Source organism: Balaenoptera musculus, chromosome 21, assembly GCF_009873245.2.
Source record: "Balaenoptera musculus isolate JJ_BM4_2016_0621 chromosome 21, mBalMus1.pri.v3, whole genome shotgun sequence".
Taxonomy (NCBI): Eukaryota; Metazoa; Chordata; class Mammalia; order Artiodactyla; family Balaenopteridae; genus Balaenoptera; species Balaenoptera musculus.
In genome coordinates, this window is record NC_045805.1 from 32,347,792 (window position 1) to 32,365,173 (window position 17,382).

General features: G+C 46.3%; 1 protein-coding gene across 13 annotated transcripts in view; it reads right to left on the minus strand.

Annotated features, from left to right (window-relative positions):
* The window catches only part of TACC1 (transforming acidic coiled-coil containing protein 1), a 93,920-nt gene that overhangs the window by 19,897 nt on the left and 56,641 nt on the right, over nucleotides 1–17,382 (minus strand). For 3 of the 13 annotated variants that reach the window (XM_036838993.1, XM_036838992.1, XM_036839001.1), the window contains exons 3-7: nucleotides 9,121–10,213; nucleotides 6,610–6,645; nucleotides 5,286–5,346; nucleotides 2,894–3,101; nucleotides 158–210 (exon numbers count right to left, since the gene is read on the minus strand). In XM_036838993.1, coding sequence (XP_036694888.1) covers nucleotides 158–210; nucleotides 2,894–3,101; nucleotides 5,286–5,346; nucleotides 6,610–6,645; nucleotides 9,121–10,213 — 1,451 coding nt within the window. The remainder of the gene's footprint in view (nucleotides 1–157; nucleotides 211–2,893; nucleotides 3,102–5,285; nucleotides 5,347–6,609; nucleotides 6,646–9,120; nucleotides 10,214–17,382) is intronic. The other 10 variants (XM_036838998.1, XM_036838995.1, XM_036838994.1 and 7 more) reach the window with 5 other exon arrangements.

Here is a 17,382-nt window from a genome sequence, read left to right on the forward strand (position 1 = left end):
GCGGCCTCAAGTGAAGGAGCTGTGCTTTATTTATATCTCATGCCCGTCACCAGACACAGACCAGAATTTAATTACTGAGTTAACATGGGCTTCAAAACAAACACTGACCCCCCCCTCCCCATGCTCACACCCTTCCCCCACGAGCCTGGGGACTCACGGGCACGGCGGGTCCATCCTTCTCCATCTGCTGGCACGTCTCCTTCTCAGTGCCTAAAACACACAGAGTCATTTTTAGAGTCATCCCAAGAGGTTGTGCCTTTCCTTCCCACCGAGAGACTCTGGGAAACCCCAGCGCAGGCCCGGAAGGACATCCATGGACCCCTGAACAGCAGCATCTCAAGATCTCCGAAGACGCGCTACATTCTGCTGACCACTGCGCTGTCTGTGTTCAGGGTCCAAAACATCCAGAGGAACGAGGAGCTTAGGGTCGGTCAGCCTCAGATGGAAGCACGTCCTCAGGTGGAGAGGAGGGCAAGGCTGCCCCCTTGTGTCTATGAAAAGTTTTGCAAGTGAGCTGGACTAACCACGGGGTCATTGCAGAAAGAGGAGAAACCGTTAACGCTGAAAGCTATTTTATTACCAAGTTGGAGTGAATCTGAATTCCAGCCCTGAAGGGCACTTCAGTGGAATTAATGTAGCAGATAAAACAAAAACCTCTAAACTTCAATGCCTGAAAACTAAATTCATTATCCTCCCCACACCCTTCAAGCTGGTTTCCTCGGCTCCGCTCTACCACCAGAGTCAACGTTTACAAAAAACCAACACTATGCTTTTTCTGATTAAAGGAACATGCACTCGTTGAAGAAAATTTTTAAATATGTAAAAGCACATAAAATGCTAAAGCTCCACCTGCAATCCTCCACCTGCAATCACAAATTACTACTTTAGTGCACTGTCGAGAGTGAATTATTGAGAACACAAATGTGACCATCACTACTTCGCTTCAAAACCTTCAGTGGCTCCTCTATACTGATAAAGCCCCAATTCCTCAGGACGACCCCGGGTTCCCACTTGCCCTGTACTCACGGACAGCTACTGGGCATTTTACCTGTGTGGCAGGTTCCTTCCCATCCCTGTGAGAGACTCCTTGGGGTGCATCTTCGTATTCATCTATCAAAACCCAGGCTGAAGGTGATATCCCAGGACACAGTTCACCCATCCCACCTCCACACCCTCCCAGCCCACACGACCAGGGCCCCTGCTCACTCCCACGATGTGGCTCATCAGTTACGAACGGTGTTAACGGGAGCTGTTCTGTTGGCAGAACCCCAGCTCATGAAGTTTCTGCCAAAGGAATTTCCTCCTAGTGAGGAAGGATATAATTCAACAAACATGGACCATGCATCTGCACTAGAGGAAAATCGAAGATGAATCACTCATAGTCCTTAACCTCAACAAGTTTATCAAAGATAACCTTCCATAAAAGATAACCTTCCATAACCAATACATGGAACGTACGAAGAAATGCAGTGGGAGCCAAGTGACCTTTCTGAGATAGACCAGCAAGGATGGGCAGAATCTCTACAGGACAATGGTGAAGAAAGGCATTTCATATACAAGAAATAAGTGTAGGTATGAGTGTCCTAAGGGTAAGCCTGTGTAATGGGTAAAGGGGCACAAAAGGAAATGGCAAACGGGGTCTTTGGAGAAAACATCAGAGCAGAAAAGAGGCCTGGGAGGAAATCTGGAACAGTGCCTGGAATGTTTATTTTACAGACGGGAAACAGACCTGGGTAGGTGGGGAGATAACTCTCACAATGTCCAGATTTCCACCTGCTTCTCTGGTTTGATGATAGATCATTATTTTTTAAATTCTAAGTATAAAAGCTCCACATTGAACTATGTTGCTAAAGACCTGAGCTTCCAATAATGTTTAATGAAGTCAGGAACACGGTGCCAAGTGCTTCACGATGAAGGTTAAGGCCACAGAGACAACCTGGGACCTGGAAAAGGGCCTCGGATTTAGAATGTTCTAAAGAGGAAAACAGCACTAAGCTTCAGCACAGGTTGGTCTCGGCCCTTATTAGAACATGAAGAAGCATCACTCATGTTCAATCCACCAAGTCTGCAGGCAGGAAAATTTACAATAGTTGAGGGTAATGAAAACCATCTCTTCACACGTTAGCCCTGTGGTTAAAAGACCGTGGAGCCAAGACTGCTGGGAACTCGGACCCTAGTCCACCACTTACTAGACAGGAGACCGTGGCCGAGATCCTTAACTTCTGTCTCACTTTCCCTCTCTGATGACGGGGAAAAGAATGCTGCCTAATATAAAATAGATAAAAAACAAGGGGCTGCTGTATGGCACAGGGAGCTATATTCAGTATCTTGTAATAACCTATAATGGAAAAGGATCTGAAAAAATATATGTAACTGAATCAGTTTGTTGTACACCTGAAACTAAGACAACATTGTAAATCAACTGTACTTCAATTTAAAAAGAAACAAAATAAACAAAAAAAGAACGCTACCTAGTGAGGAGACATGAGTTACTACACGTAAAGCACTTAGAACAGTGCCCGCATGTGGAAGCAACTATACCTGTTAGTCGTTATTATTTCTATAAGGGAAACCAGGAGCCCAATAATCACAACATGGTTCCAGGTCACTACACGTGACGATGTGGCCAGACGGAAATAATTATGAAAGAATTCAAGCAGTCTGATACATCAGCGTCTCCGTACATCCTGCCACTCGGATCCAGACGTCCCTGGCGCTCCACTGACACCCTTTTGTGTCTCTTCTCCAGGCAGAGAAGCAAAGCACAGACCAGCAGCCTAAACCTGTCCACCAAGGGACCCGTTCTCTACTCTCTTTAAAGTGTCTCCAGCCCTGGGCTTCCAGGCATTTCTATGCTTATGTACGTAAGAAAGATGAAGATTTGCTTCCATACCTGCTTCTGAGGATGAAAACGCATGATTTATGGCAGACACGGGAACATTGGAACATTCAAAGTACTCCAGGTCGTCCTCTGGCTCACCTTTCCCCTCGGCCCCAATGGGTTTCTGACCAGATGACGTGGACGCCAGCTTCTCCTCGTCGGTAGCATGGCCATCCCTGTTAGAAATGTCTGAAATCTGGGAGATCACTGCTCCTTCATCCTGGGAAAGGCAACAGATGAGATGCTACCATTTAGGAGGGCAAGCAGTGGGGAAAGCAATATCTCAGGAAGAGCAAAGCAGCCACCATTCCATATGGATGTTCTCCACGAATCTGGGTACCAACCAAGGAAGAAGCTGCAGCCCCTCAACCACGGAAGGTTGTATTTTCTAGGGCCTACCTTCTGTAATTCACACCTGAGGTTTAAAAAATTAAGCTTTTCTAGCCTAAATTTATAAGCAAGAAGTTTAACTGGCTGAAGAAAATAGTTTTCATACATTTTGCTCATATAGATAGATCCTAGACTTTTCTGGAAAATTTATGCACCCCACTGTATTTTCAGGTGACATCTAAAAACCTTTCACTATGAGCTTAAGTAGTCACAAAGGCTATAATATCTGCTACATATTATTTATTTGTTTGCTTGTTTACTTATCTCTCCTTCCAGTTGTATTGAGATATACCTGACATACAGCACTGTGTAACTTTAAGAGGTACAGCATAATGATATGACTTACATACATCATGAAATTATCACAGTAAGTTTGGAGAACATCCATCCTCTTACATAGATACAAAAGAAAAGAAAAAATTGTTATTGTATTTTAAATACTGACTTGGCTTATTAATTCAATTTAGTTACTCTAGTGATCTGATACTTTACCATCTGTTTAAAATCGAACATGAATAAGCCCTTTAATAGTCAGAAATTTACATCATTCCTTTTCCTCTCTGAATTTGTATTTCCTCGCTACTTCCATCAAGAAATTATCCCAAAGAAATGCATTTGCTTCCAAGTTTTTTGAAGTTCTCCTATTACATTTGTTTAAAAAAATTTTAAAAACCTTTTTTTACAACCATAAGTCTCTAAGTGTTAACATTTTTTTCTTCTGGAGAATTAGCACTACAATTACAAACGCACAATTTATTCTAAAAAGATTACAATGTTTGGTAAGTACAATCAAACACAAAAGTAAAATTTTTAAGAAATGGAAATCGATTACAATATTTTGTTGCACCAATTTTAAAAAACTTTTACAACGTAATATGTGTTATTTTTCTGAAGCAAATCAAAGGTAAATTTTTCATGGTTCTTGCTGCCTGCCTTAGCAGCATTTGAAGGTAGATACTTCATATATTTGTAATAGATGAAGAATAAATCAAATTTTTTTTAAAAATCTTAAACCATGTACCAAGTTTTTGGTCCAAATTGCATAAGATAAGTTAAACTTAAAATACAATGACTGTATTTCTGTAATCAAGGTTACGCTGGAATAAAGTTTTAAAAAGGAAAAAAAAAAGGACTTCATTGCAATCAAATGGGTCCGGGTTTTCTTTTGTTTGCTTGTTTTTGTGTGTGTTTGTGTGTGTGTTTCCCAATTAATTATATAGTCATGGACAAATATTTATTGCTAGAATGAAACAAAGGTCAGCATCAATTTTATTCCTGTTTTCCATTTTTATAATTATAATCAAGAAGCCAGAAGCCTTACTAATACAAATAAATAGGTGAAACAGAAGGAAGTTTGTAATAGAAATGTCTCAGTTCTTTGAACTCCTTTCCAAATTATGTTCCAAAAAATTCTATCATCAATAATTATCTTTTTTTTTTTCCCTTTTGGGCCATGTCGTGCCGCATGGGGGATCTTAATTCCCCGACCGGGGATCGAGCCCGAGCCCCCTGCAGTGGAAGTGCAGAGTCCTAACCACTGGACCACCAGGAAAGTCCAAATAATTATCTTTTTAATTGAGATATAGCTGACATATATCACTGTGCCAAAAACGATTTTTAATAATCTATCAGCTGACAATTCAGGCTCTCCTAACTTGTTAAAAGCAATGAACTGGAAAACCATCTGACTTTAAAAATATATTATCCAGTCACTGGAGTCAATCACCTTCTTGTAACTTACACCAGTATTTCAAATCCCCCCTTTGGTGCCCAGAGGTTTCACACCCAGTGGCGATGCACCCTAGTAAGACTGAGAATGGGTGAGAGGGAACTTTATCAAAAAAAAGTGGGAAAAGGGTAGCTGTGAAGGAACGGTTCCCTTATCTTCAGAGCCCTTGCTCAGACCAGCTTAGGAAGTCAAGGATTTGGGAATTGGTTTCCTTAAAGCTGAGTACTCAGATCCCCACTGGAAAATCTTCGTTAATCACCACCCTGACGGGGAACACAGACTTACCTGAGAACACCCATCCAAAGCCAGAGACTGGGCTTCGTATTTCTTCACCTTACAGCCACTCCTGGGAAAAAAACAAACAGAACACCGGGCCGGTTTGGAATCACACTGACAACCTCCAAGCTGTGAGATGGCGCAGACAGCGGTGGGTGCAGACACAAGCCAAAGCGCACAGCCCCACGCGAGTCACACCTGCACGCGTCAGCGACGACGGGGACAAACACCTTCCCGCCTCTGAATCCTCTCCCAAGAGGCAGGGCAAGCAAAGAACTGTGACTCCGTGACCTCCTCGCTTGCTTCTGCGGGAAGCTGAACACCAGCACTCTGGCCCCTACGGTTTGTAACTGCACGCCAGCAGCCACCAACAGCTTTGCCGAGAGCGGCCCCAGTACCTGGAGACGGTCGGGTCATCTGATCCGCGCTCACCTGGCTTTGATAGTCACCAGAAAAATTACCACGCCGGACCACGTTCTTTAAAAGTTCTTTATTGCGCTAAAAGCCACAGAAGTCTGGGAAGACAGCTCCAGACCTGTGTGCTCACAGAGGAGGACTGTGGGCAACAGGAAGTATGAAAATAAAAATGTGTGAGCAAACTGTTACCATTCCTCTTAAGTAGTAAGATGGAAAACGAACGTCACGGCCGGAACTGGGGAAGCTCAAACCGCCCGCTTTGTTTAAACTAGCACGCGATTTGTGATCTGAAGACTATCCAGATTCTGTTCTGTTGTAATGAACTTAAGAATTTCCAGCACCGCCGCTCTGACCACACCCCACCCCACCCCCAACCAAAACTGCAAGTTCTTCTCGTTTTGCGGGGCAAAAAACAAAGACCAGCATGGCTACCAGAAGAGGGACCACCACCTCGGTAGTAGTGTCTGCTTGTCTTCCCTAATGCCTGAGTGTCACCCCTGCCACCAAACTCAGGTTGAGCTGACTCGGTAAAATGTAACCCCTGCTCCGAGGCGGCAGCCTTATCCTATCAAAAAAGTCAATTGTTCCTGACATGAAACAGCAGAGCAGTTCCTCAAGCCACCGCGGGGATGAGAGCAGGGCCAAGCCAGCACGCAGCATCACAGCGTCGCACGAGGCGTGTGTCAAGCCGGGGACGCAAGCTCTCGCACCTGAGGTGGGAGGGCCCATCTCCAAGCCTTTGGGTACAGATGGCAAGGCTAATAAGCTGGCTCAGGAAGTGGCAAATGAAATGCAAAAAATCATCAGAAGATCCAACTCAGAAAGAGAAGCCGACATGCTATGGAGAGATGGTCCGGGGAGGGTAGGGGAGGAACTGCCAAGGGCCCCAGGGAGAGCCAGAAACAGGAGTACTTACAACAGAAAACAGAGAAATTTCACTTGTTCAGTAGTCCTGATGCACCAACAAAATTAGAGACGGGAAAGAGACAGACAGATGGAGAAAAAAATCATGTAAAGCCTGGAATATTTATCTCTAGTCTGGCAGACATAAAGGCTGCAAAGTTCTTTCTATGAGGTGAGACACGAATTAAAAATGTCACACTCATGAATGTTCCCACTGGTGAGTGAATGATTCTCAGGAGTAAGAGAGTGGTAGAAACACTCGGAAATGTCACACGGTCAAATTTATGGATGAAAAGTAAACTTTCAAATATTTGTAAATGTAAGAAAACGGCATTACTGCCGAGTATGTTTACTCTTAAATGTCTAGTCATCCAGATTAAAGGCAATCAATGCATGAATGAAAATATAATTGAAAATGTATCTGCTTCTATCTCCGGTAGGTGTATATTACTGAGAAACTCCAAGTGATTTCACATAATTTATCTTATTTGACCCACAAAAATCCCAATCATAGGATGATGTCTCTATTTTACAGAAGAAGGATCTGAGACGCCAATTATGTCATCTTTTAAGAAGTCACACAAGTACCCTGTTATCAGAACTTCTAACTCTCTGCTAGATGCTACCTCCACCTGTATACTTCCAGCCTTTTCTACAATGAAGGGATTTTCTAAAAAAAAAGAAACCCAAAGTTACACAAGGGGTTAAGCATCCTTCTCCTGCGGAAAGAACAAGGAGACAAGAGTTTTGGTTGCATAAGAGTTTCAAAAAAATCTGTAAGGTATTTTAGACCAAGAAGTTCATTCATCAAAAACAGAACAGGAGGAAAATGCTAGCAGGCGAGGGTGGTAGGACTGGGAGAGGGTGCTTCTTGCTACTGAAAACAAGATGTAGGATAAACTTCCCTCCCTTTGGTTCCACTTTAGTCTCACGTAACATGAATGCACTGGCTACACACCCTCAACAAGCAACTGAAAGGGAGGCTCCCAATGACCCCTTGTCAACCCCGATAGGCAGGGCTGCCCATATTTAGGGGACCCCAGGTTAGGAAGAACCCAGGCAAAGACCTGGCCATCGTGTCCCCTGGGCATTGTCTAGACACAGGTAACTAACCTGAACCACAGAAGAGCACCTTGAGGTCACCTGATTAATAATATTTTTCAGCAACCATTTAACTGTGTGTCTATAATCAAAGGACAGATCAAGAACTATTAATGACATTTTATTCCCTTTAGACGTCCTGGGGAATATTCTGGCGCTGCTGAAGAATCCGTTCCTGCATTGCTCAAGCTTCTTGGTCCTGACTGATACTTTCTGCTCTTTAACCCTTTTTCTCTGGTGTCAATCACCACACCATCTAGTGTTTTTCTTTAAGTCACATTAATGCTGAAAAGCATTTCGCCAATACAACTGTGGTGACAACGAGAAACATGGTACTTCTCACCCTCCCTTTTCATATTTCATCCACCATGTCACTGGCCCTTTTTTTTTTTTTTTTTTTTTAAATACTCTATTTACTTAACTTGGCCACACCACACATCTTGTGGGATCTTAGTTCCCTGACCAGGGATCGAACCTGGGCCACAGCAGTGAAAGCGCCAAGTCCTAACCACTGGACCGCCAGGGAATTCCCCATTGGCCCTTCTTTATATCTAATTCTTAGTAAAATGTCACAGGGTCATAAAGATACCAGTAGATTGTCATCGACTCAAGTTTCGTGATAAGGTCACCCTGTAACAAGTTTAAACTGCAGTGTGACGTGGAATTATGGCCTGGGGGGTGACCACTCCAAGGGATCTCCGAGGACCTTGCAAAAGTGGCTCCAGATTTCCCGGGAGAAGGGGGTCTGGTGGGGAGAGGGATCTCACACAACGAAGACTAACAGCCTAATTTAGTCAGATTTAGGCAATTGTTTAAAATAGTCTTGATTCTTTTTGGAAACTCACCTCCTTTCTGAAAGAGCCAGAACCTTTACCAGGAGACATAAGAATTCTCACTAACTTTTAGTGGTAGGTTTGTTTCCAACAAAAATCACAGCTTTCTGCTCAAGTGAAAAGACTTCTGTAAGACCCTTTCCCACGTGTTACTGATACTACACCGGTAACCTGCCGCCCTGGGATTCTTGTTTCATCCACAGAGAAGCTGAAAAAGATGGCTAGCACTGACACCTGAATTCTGTATATAAAACGATTCCCGACAGCTCAGATAGGATTTCTGAAAACCGTCAAATCTCTACCTGCCTAGCCCATGACATTCTTTTTTTTTAATAGGAAAAAAGTACCCAAGGTGGGGGGAAAAAGAACTCAGCTGAATAAACTGAGGATTCAGAAGCAAGGCAGACATCTATAAAGGAAACCTCAGGTATCTCTGATTCCACACCAGAGTTAGGCAAAACAGTGAAGACTGCAGTCCGAGGTTACAAGCTTTGCGTCTGCCCCGGGCCACCTTCACCCAAACCAAAAGCAGTGGCCGCCAAACTCACAGAGAGGACACAGAACACAAGGCCCACGCCCGTCTCACTCACGTTATCAAACGCGACTTTGCCTTCTTGGGTGATTCTAAGATTTCACTAATATGACTACCGGCGGGAGAACCAAAGTCACTGCTCGTTAAAGTCAGAGCGGGTTTAAAGGGATCCATGGATTCGTCAAAGTGATCTGGGTCAAAGCGGTAGGAGCCCTGAGCCGAGAGCAGGGGCGAGCGCTGCAGCGGGGAGTGGCTTCCAAAGGGCCCGAAGTCGGGGCTCTCCCCGGGACACGGGCGGGGACCCGGCTCTGAGGACGCCCCTGCCCCCGGGGCGCCTGCTGGCTCCCCGGCGCCGTCTTTCTGAACCTTGGGCGTCACCCTGCTGCCCGGTTTCCGGCCGGGTTTCCTCGGGAGGCCTTTCCTGGACTCCACAGTCTCCACGTCTTCCGTGAAGTCAAACTCCAGTTTCAGAGGGGAGCTCCTCACCGCCTCCAGCAGCTCAGCCCCTGAGTCGCGGGTGTCACCGCCGGGGGCACACGGTGTCTCCCTCACCTCGGGGGGACACTGCTGGCTCCTGTCACCTCCTAGCAGGGCAGGGGTGGCGGTGTTCCCAGCCGCTCCGTCGGGACCGGACTGGCGGTCCGCCCGGGGAAGACGCGCGCCCTCCGGGTCGGGGTGGGCTTCGGAGACCCCGCCGCCTGCCGCCTTCTTCCTCGGGGGGATGGGCCTGGGCTTCCGCAGCCTGCTTCTGCTGGCCCCGGGCTCCGGACACGGGCTCCCCGCCTCCGGGTCGCCTTCCGCCGAGGCCTCCAGCGTGGCCCCCATGGCGCCCTCGGTCATTGCCTGGTCCTGGGCGGCGCCCGGCGCGTGGGGGCAGAGCCCGGCCTGGCCTAGGACCGCGGCCGCGCAGCCATGAGCCGCTGCTGGGCCAGGCGGCCCCCGGGGCGCCGTGGAATTCTTGGTTTCTACGGAAAACGGCCTCACGACAGAGATTTTGCTCACATCGTGTTCAGGTTCTTCTCTGAAACCCTTGACTGAGTAAGACTCAGTAGCGTGCTGAGCTGCCTTGTTTTCTGAGGGTCTAGAACCAGCCTCAGATGACCATTTTTCAACCACTTCTGCTACCAGCTGTTCGTCCACTTCTTGTGAGTCTAAAACAAAACACAAAAGCCGTCTGTTAACAAATTACCTTTTCAGCATTGGTGAATATTCTCCACTAGCTGAAGCCACACAAACGGCGAGCTCTGCCCTCTTTGCTTTTACGAAGCATCCCTAAGGTTCTGCAACGATGGCGGTGTGGCCTGAAGGCGGACGGCTGGTACTACACTCTAAAGCGAATCTTCCCAGCCCAAATGGTGTGTGTGTACTATCCAAGTCATACAAATAATAATTATACCAAACAGAGCTATTTAGGAAAAGGCTAAATAGATCATGGGCCCTCTGCAAAGCATATTAATATGATGTTAAAATTCCTCAGGTTAAAACAACTGGTCTGGAAGAAACTTTGGATGCTGACAGCTCAGATACAGGGATCTCACCTGGCACGGACACGGTTCCCAGGCACTGCCTGAGAGTTTCAGGGTCTGGATTTTATGCAGTAAGCGGGTTTTAATCTCTGGATGTTAAGTATTCCCTCTTCCCCAGAATAGAGTTTAAATAACTGGACTGTTTTAATATTAAATCAAAAAGTCATCATGGCCTGCTCAGAATAACTTCTCTGTACACTTAAAAACGGAAAGAGCCAAATAAAAAAACTAATTAGAAAAAGCAGAGATAGCAAAGTGGCTTTATGAACAAACAGCCCTTATTTTACTAAAACACAAATCATAAAACAATAAAGTTACTTCTTCTTTAGAAGCTTCATCTCTAAGCTGGCCAGGAATCTTCTCAAATCATTTGTGAAAATGAAAGATCCTTTTTAATTGGGGTTTTATAAGGAGAAACACTGCAATCAGGAAGGTGTAAATGAAGGTATTTCTTTAAAGCACAAACTAAGATAGTGCTTTCCTGACTTAGGTATCTGAAATGATAAGAGAGTAGCAGCAAAAACTGAGTAAACTGGTTATTATCATAGTATCTCATGATTTAAGGGAAGCTCAGAGATGACCATCTAATCCTACTTCCTGACGGTAATCCTAATCCTAATCCAGGATCAAAGAACTGAGCATCACGGGGAGAGTTTTTTTAAAGCACTCACACATCTTTTTTACACGATTCCTTTATGGCTGGAATTGGGCAGTGGTTTACAAACTATTCTGCACAGATGCTTCAGATATTCTAACCAATGTCCAATATGTCTTGTTCTTAAAGATATATTTAACTATTATTAATACTGTAATTTTTAAAAAAGCTCTCCATGCATGATACCTGGGATTTAACTAACATACTTCAAAAGGATATTTTTTAAAAAGAGAAAGCAAATGTGGCAAAATCTTGATAACTGTTGAATCCAAGGACGGGTATATAGGAGTTTTCATTGTACTATTTTCTCTATCGTATACTCTTGAACCCTTTCAAAATAAAAAAATTTAAAACAGCATTTCACACAGAATTTTAATGAGAACGTTTTAAAGTGTACTGACAACTTCACTTGTGTGTGTACAGACTCTCTATTCTCTCTCCATATATTTGAGCTGTGATGCAGGTGTTATTGACTGTTTCTCTGTGCTGATGGCGGATGGGAGGGTAGACAAGCAACAGTGAAAGCACAGCATCAGAACCCCAGGGCTGCAAAAATCTACATGCAACAGGCTCGGTTAGAAGCCAGGCTGGGTCTGGGCACACCTGCTCACACCCTAGCATCAGTCGGTTGAATACAATCCAATCTTGATTATACCAAAGTACAGACAGTTACCGCTTATTTTACGTGAGCCACAGAGAGCGCTGAAGCAGGGGTGGATCGAAATTAGATTTACGTTCTCAACAGCTCTCTCCAGTTGAAATGTGGAAGGAGGTCAAAATGGAACAAACAGAACCGCTAGCGTGTTATTCTGGGGCTTCGACTAGGGCGGTGCTAATGGACAGGAAGAGACGTGCACTGAGAAAATGAGGTGACACTTGATAAGGCTTGGTGACAGGCTGGATGTAGGATTGAAGGAGGAAGAGGCATCAAAGATGACTCGTACGTTTTCAGCTCGTGGAATGAGAGGATGGTATTACTGTTCAACGAGATTCAGGGGTACCAGCCGAAGAGCTTGGGGCTGTCGGGCTGGGGCGGGGAGGTTGGCCCTGGACACCGAGAGCTGTCTGGGACCCTGAAGCAGAGATGCTGAGTAGGAAGTGAGTAGCGCAGACAGATCTGGGCTGCAACTAGTACTTGACCTAACGGAAGCCACGATGTACATGTGACTGGCTACCTTCGAAGTCACACTGGATACTACTTAACTGCAAGGTATCTATCTCCCTCCTACATTGCATCTTTGAGCCTTAGCATATCTTATTCTAAAATTTTAAATAGAGGTTGATTATCTTTTTTTCTAAAAAGAAGTTACCTAAAAAGGATTAACTTAAAATGAAAGTTGAAGTTTAACCATCTTTGTAAATTAAAAGAGTATTATTAATCACAACATCATAGTTATATAGGAAAGCGCCCAAACATTTTAGAGATGCATACTGAAATATTTGTGACATGATACCTGGAACTTGTTTTAAAAATACTAAAGCAGCAAAATGAAAGAAAAAGAAGGTCATGGTGGGGAGAAACCTGGGCAAATGGGGACAATGATTTAACCTGGGCAGTGGGCACACACAGGTTCTACCGCAGGACGTTGGAAGCTGATGACAATCAAAGAAAAACTGTCTTTTGTTACATATTTGCTCTCCCAACCTCTCCTTGCCATTGCCCTCTAAACATTTACTGCCAGTCTCCCGCGTGGGAGCCCTGGGCATGATACCCGAGTCCTCTGTGTTCTTCCCCCAGAGTCTTGAGATAAGTTAAGGGGAAAGGGTGAGGCGAGGACAGTGCGTCCAGCCCAGCAGCCCTTTCCCTCTTGGGACTTTTGTCTCCATTTCCTGATTCCTTCACCAACAATCCCACACCTCCCAGAGACCGAGGGGAGACCTATGGAGTCACCCTTCACTTACTCTCTCCTAGCTTTCAATTTCTGCCCTCATCGCCTCCATTAGAAAAGGGCAGGGCCTTCCCACCTTCCTCCACCTCCCCCCATTCCTCTAGACCCTCGCCCTTCCCCATCTCCACCGGCTGCAGAGGAGCGAGGGATGGAAAAGGAGCCCGCCCGGCAACCTGGGGACACCTGCAGCTCTGCTGTACCCTAAAGAGTGCCACCCAGCAAGGGGGGGGGGGGGGGAGGAAAACAAGCACCCTCCACCTGAATTCGGCCCCCCAGCCTGAGCAGAAGACCCCTGCCCAGGCATTTCTTGGCCAGCTCTGGCCAGGTACCAGGTCAGTAAACCTGCCCAGTCCTACGCCCACTCTCTGCAGGCCCTACCCTGGTCTAGCATCTTCAGTCACCAGGAGAAAGTACTGACGGGCAGGAGCGGGGGGAGGGCTTCTCATTGACTTAAACCAGTTTGGGGGAATTCCCTGGCGGTCCAGTGGTTAGGACTTGGCGCTTTCACTGCTGTGGCCTGGGTTCGATCCCTGGTCAGGGAATGAAGATCCCGCAAGCCGCGTGGCGTGGCCAAAAAAAAAAAACAAAATAAAAATAAACCAGTCTGGGGAGTTTGTGAAAATGTAAAACAAGGAAAAAACCAAACTCCTCACCTAACTGGAAAAGGTACCTCTGAGTAAGATTTTATTTGCATTTACACTCTCCATCAGCAAGTGTGCCAATACCAGGTGACCCCACATACCCAGGGCTGCCCTACAACAGAAGCTAAAGGCAAGCATGGCACCACAGGTAACTTTCAGTAAGAAGTAAAATACCCGAAATGTCCGCAAGCTCTGGTTAAGAGTTCTAACCTCGGGTCTTCGTCTGAGAAGACTGTTATGTAATGAACCTCCCTCTAGTCATCCTTCCACTTTCACACAAATCCTGCATTCCATCAAAACCTTCCTCCAGGGCGCTGAAAAGCTCTCTCCCTGGATGGAGTCTACTGAGTTTGGATGATTCTGACAAGCACAGCACTGCCTGGCGGCTTGGTGAACGCAGACAGAGAGGTGATCAGTAGATGAATTCAAAGCAAACACAGAGGAAATCCAAAAATAGACCAACATTTCCACTTCTGCCACGTCTGCTGCTCTTATGAAACTCTGCCTTTCAACAAGCAGCCTCTGCTAGATCTAAAACGTTGTGTGACACACCCATGGGTGCTCTTAACACAGATACCTTATATGCTTATTTTACAGGACGTAGACTATTCTCCTGTAAAAAGAGATTTCTCCCTCCTTCTTTATAATATTTGTAAAAGAAAAGGCACAGAACGCCAAAATTCTAAAGACTGAGGTAACAGCTTGACTTTCTGCTTTGTACTCTGGTATGCTGAAAATATACTGGGTTAAAATACAAGTGTATGAAAAACCTTGAAAACCTTAGCAGAAGAGAAATGCCATGAACACAAAATATTTCTGAAACTCAGAAATGTATCCAGCTCACATGTACTGAGAACCTGCTCAGCTGGCTGTTTCCACATGGATAACCTCATTTGAGAGGAGATAAAACAGCAACCACTTGGAAAACATTGTATATTAACACTGCAGATTTGGCATTTTTCTCAAATATGCTTGACATTTCCCCCCCTCAGATTTTAACTTTTTGGCGAAACGTTGTCTGCAAGCTCGTTTTAGATCTGCCCATCACTTCCTCTCCTTCAGCTACAAGAGGCCTCTTTTACGGGTTGTAAAATACTGGACATGTGGGACTTCCCTGGTGGTCCAGTGGTCAAGACTTTGGGCTTCCACTGCAGGGGGTGTGGGTTCGATCCCTGGTCAGGGAACTAAGATCCTGCATGCCTTGCGGCGCAGCCAAACAACAAAAAACCCCAAAATAACAAAAAACAAAAAAACCACACAAATAAACACTGGACATGTAAAGTGACAAAGCTGCCAAAATTTGAACAGGCCTCCTGTATCTCTCCCTCACACACACACACCCCGGCCTCCTTCTAACCTCAAAATCTGAACAGTATCTCACATCCAAGTCTAAGATGCAAGGCCTGACTCTGAGGCTAAAACAAAAATCTCTGAACCAATACATGAAAATGAATGTCTTTGCAATAATTCAGGAAGAAGGGTTCTGAGGTAAAATTTCAGAGGGTCCATGAAGCCCCAGAAACGCAATGAAAAATATTAGAGCCTTCTCCAGGGGAGAAAATCCATGGCCTTCTCCAAAGCCTGGCCTTAGAAACCACCGGGCAGGGACTTCCCTGGTGGCTCAGTGGTTGAGAGTCTGCCTGCCAATGCAGAAGACATGGGTTCGAGCCCTGGTCCGGGAGGATCCCGCGTGCCACAGAGCAACGGGGCCCACGTGCCACAACTACTGAGCCCGCACTCAAGAGCCCGCGTGCCACGACTACTGAGCCCGCACTCAAGAGCCCACGTGCCACAGCTACTGAAGCCCGCACGCCTGGAGCCTGTGCTCCACAACAAGAGAAGCCACCGCAATGAAGAAAGGAAAGAAAGAAGGAAAGGAAGGCAGGAAAGAAAGAGAGACAGAGAAAGAAAGAAAGAAAGAAATTTTTAAAATAAATTAAAAAAAACAAACTATTTAACAAAAAAAAGAAAGGAAAAGAAACCACCAGGCAGAAGACTGTATTTTGGGACGTTTAGGGTCCTCAAAGGGCTCCTCTCATTACTTGATAGTTACAACTTCAATCCCCCCTCAATCACCACACCGGGGTTTAAAAACTCTTACGCTACTGGGGGAAAAAATCCTAACATCAAAAAACAAAGCTCGCCACCTCCGAGAACACTCCAAGGGAATGCTGCAAGTGCTGTTTTAAGCAATTTTAAGTGTGGACTAAATGTCTTGAGAGGGAACACGCACCAAAACACAAATTTAAATCTTCTGTTTAAACAGGATTTAGTCACGGGCTCTGTACCCGTTGACACTGAGATGGGACTGAAGGGTGGTGGATGGCCGGGCCCTAAGGGGCACCAAAAGTCCAGTGAAAGCTGGTGGGGTGGTCCCGGCGGGGCACTGGTGTGGAAGGGAGGGACGCTTGGATAGGCCACCCCGTGGGAAATCAGAGCTGGGGGGATGCTTTCCTTCTCTGGAGGGTGGCGTGGGCTTTGCTGGGCAGAGGGCAGCGTAAGGTGAAGAGACAGCCAACACCTGGCCTGAGCCCGCAGCCCCTTCTCCACGCTCCGCTCCACGTGGAGCTCTGCTTAAAGGGGCCCCTGGCCTCTGGTAACAGCCAGATGCTGGAACGACCTTCCCTCGGAGGGAGCGCCACGCTGCCAGCCCGCAGAGACCCAGCGCCTGAGGCCCTGGGAGACAGGCTCGCACGGCAGACGAGCAGGGCACACCAGGGTCGTGGCTGGACATCAGGGGTTGCCTCCTGCACGCCTGGTACAAGGCAAGGCCACAAGGTGGGGAGGAAAAGGAGGAGGAGAAGCACGGACTACTGGGCGTACTCGGTGACGGGGCATTTTACAAACAAAACCCATGTAATCAAAGGAGAATTAAGGAAAACGCACACAGAGAACCTCACGTCTCAGGGGCTTCACGAATCAGAGGGGGTGGGTCCTCCACCGGACCGTGAGCCTCCTCCCCATTTCCCACTTAAAACGACACTGTCCCTGGTGCCTGCAACTGAACAACTGAAGTCAGGAATGCATTCTACAGTTCATTCATAAAAAGCAAGCAATTTTAAAAAATGGCCAAGGGGCTTCCCTGGTGGCGCAGTGGTTAAGAATCCACCTGCCAACGCAGGGGACACGGGTTCGAGCCCTGGTCCGGGAAGATCCCACATGCCGCGGAGCAACTAAGCCCGTGCGCCGCAACTACTGAGCCTGCGCTCTAGAGCCCGCGAGCCACAACTACTGAGCCCACACGCCACAACTCCTGAAGCCTAGAGCCTGTGCTCCGCAACAAGAGAAGCCACCGCAATGAATAGCCCCCGCTCACCGCAACTAGAGAAAGCCCGCGCACAGCAACAAACACCCAATGCAGCCAAAAATAAATAAATTAATTAAAAAAAGAAAATGGCCAAAACACATTTGAAACATAGACTCGCTTTCACACAATTAATAAACCCGATACCGTTTTTAACCCATCAGGTTTGTAAAAATTAAAATACTGATGACGCTCAGTTAACAGCGGCCAGGCGAGGGGGCCAGTCGGCACTCGCACACACGTGTGGGACAGCGTATGGGGGATCCTTCAGCAAGTGCTTATCTCATGAGCTCCTCGGCCAGGAG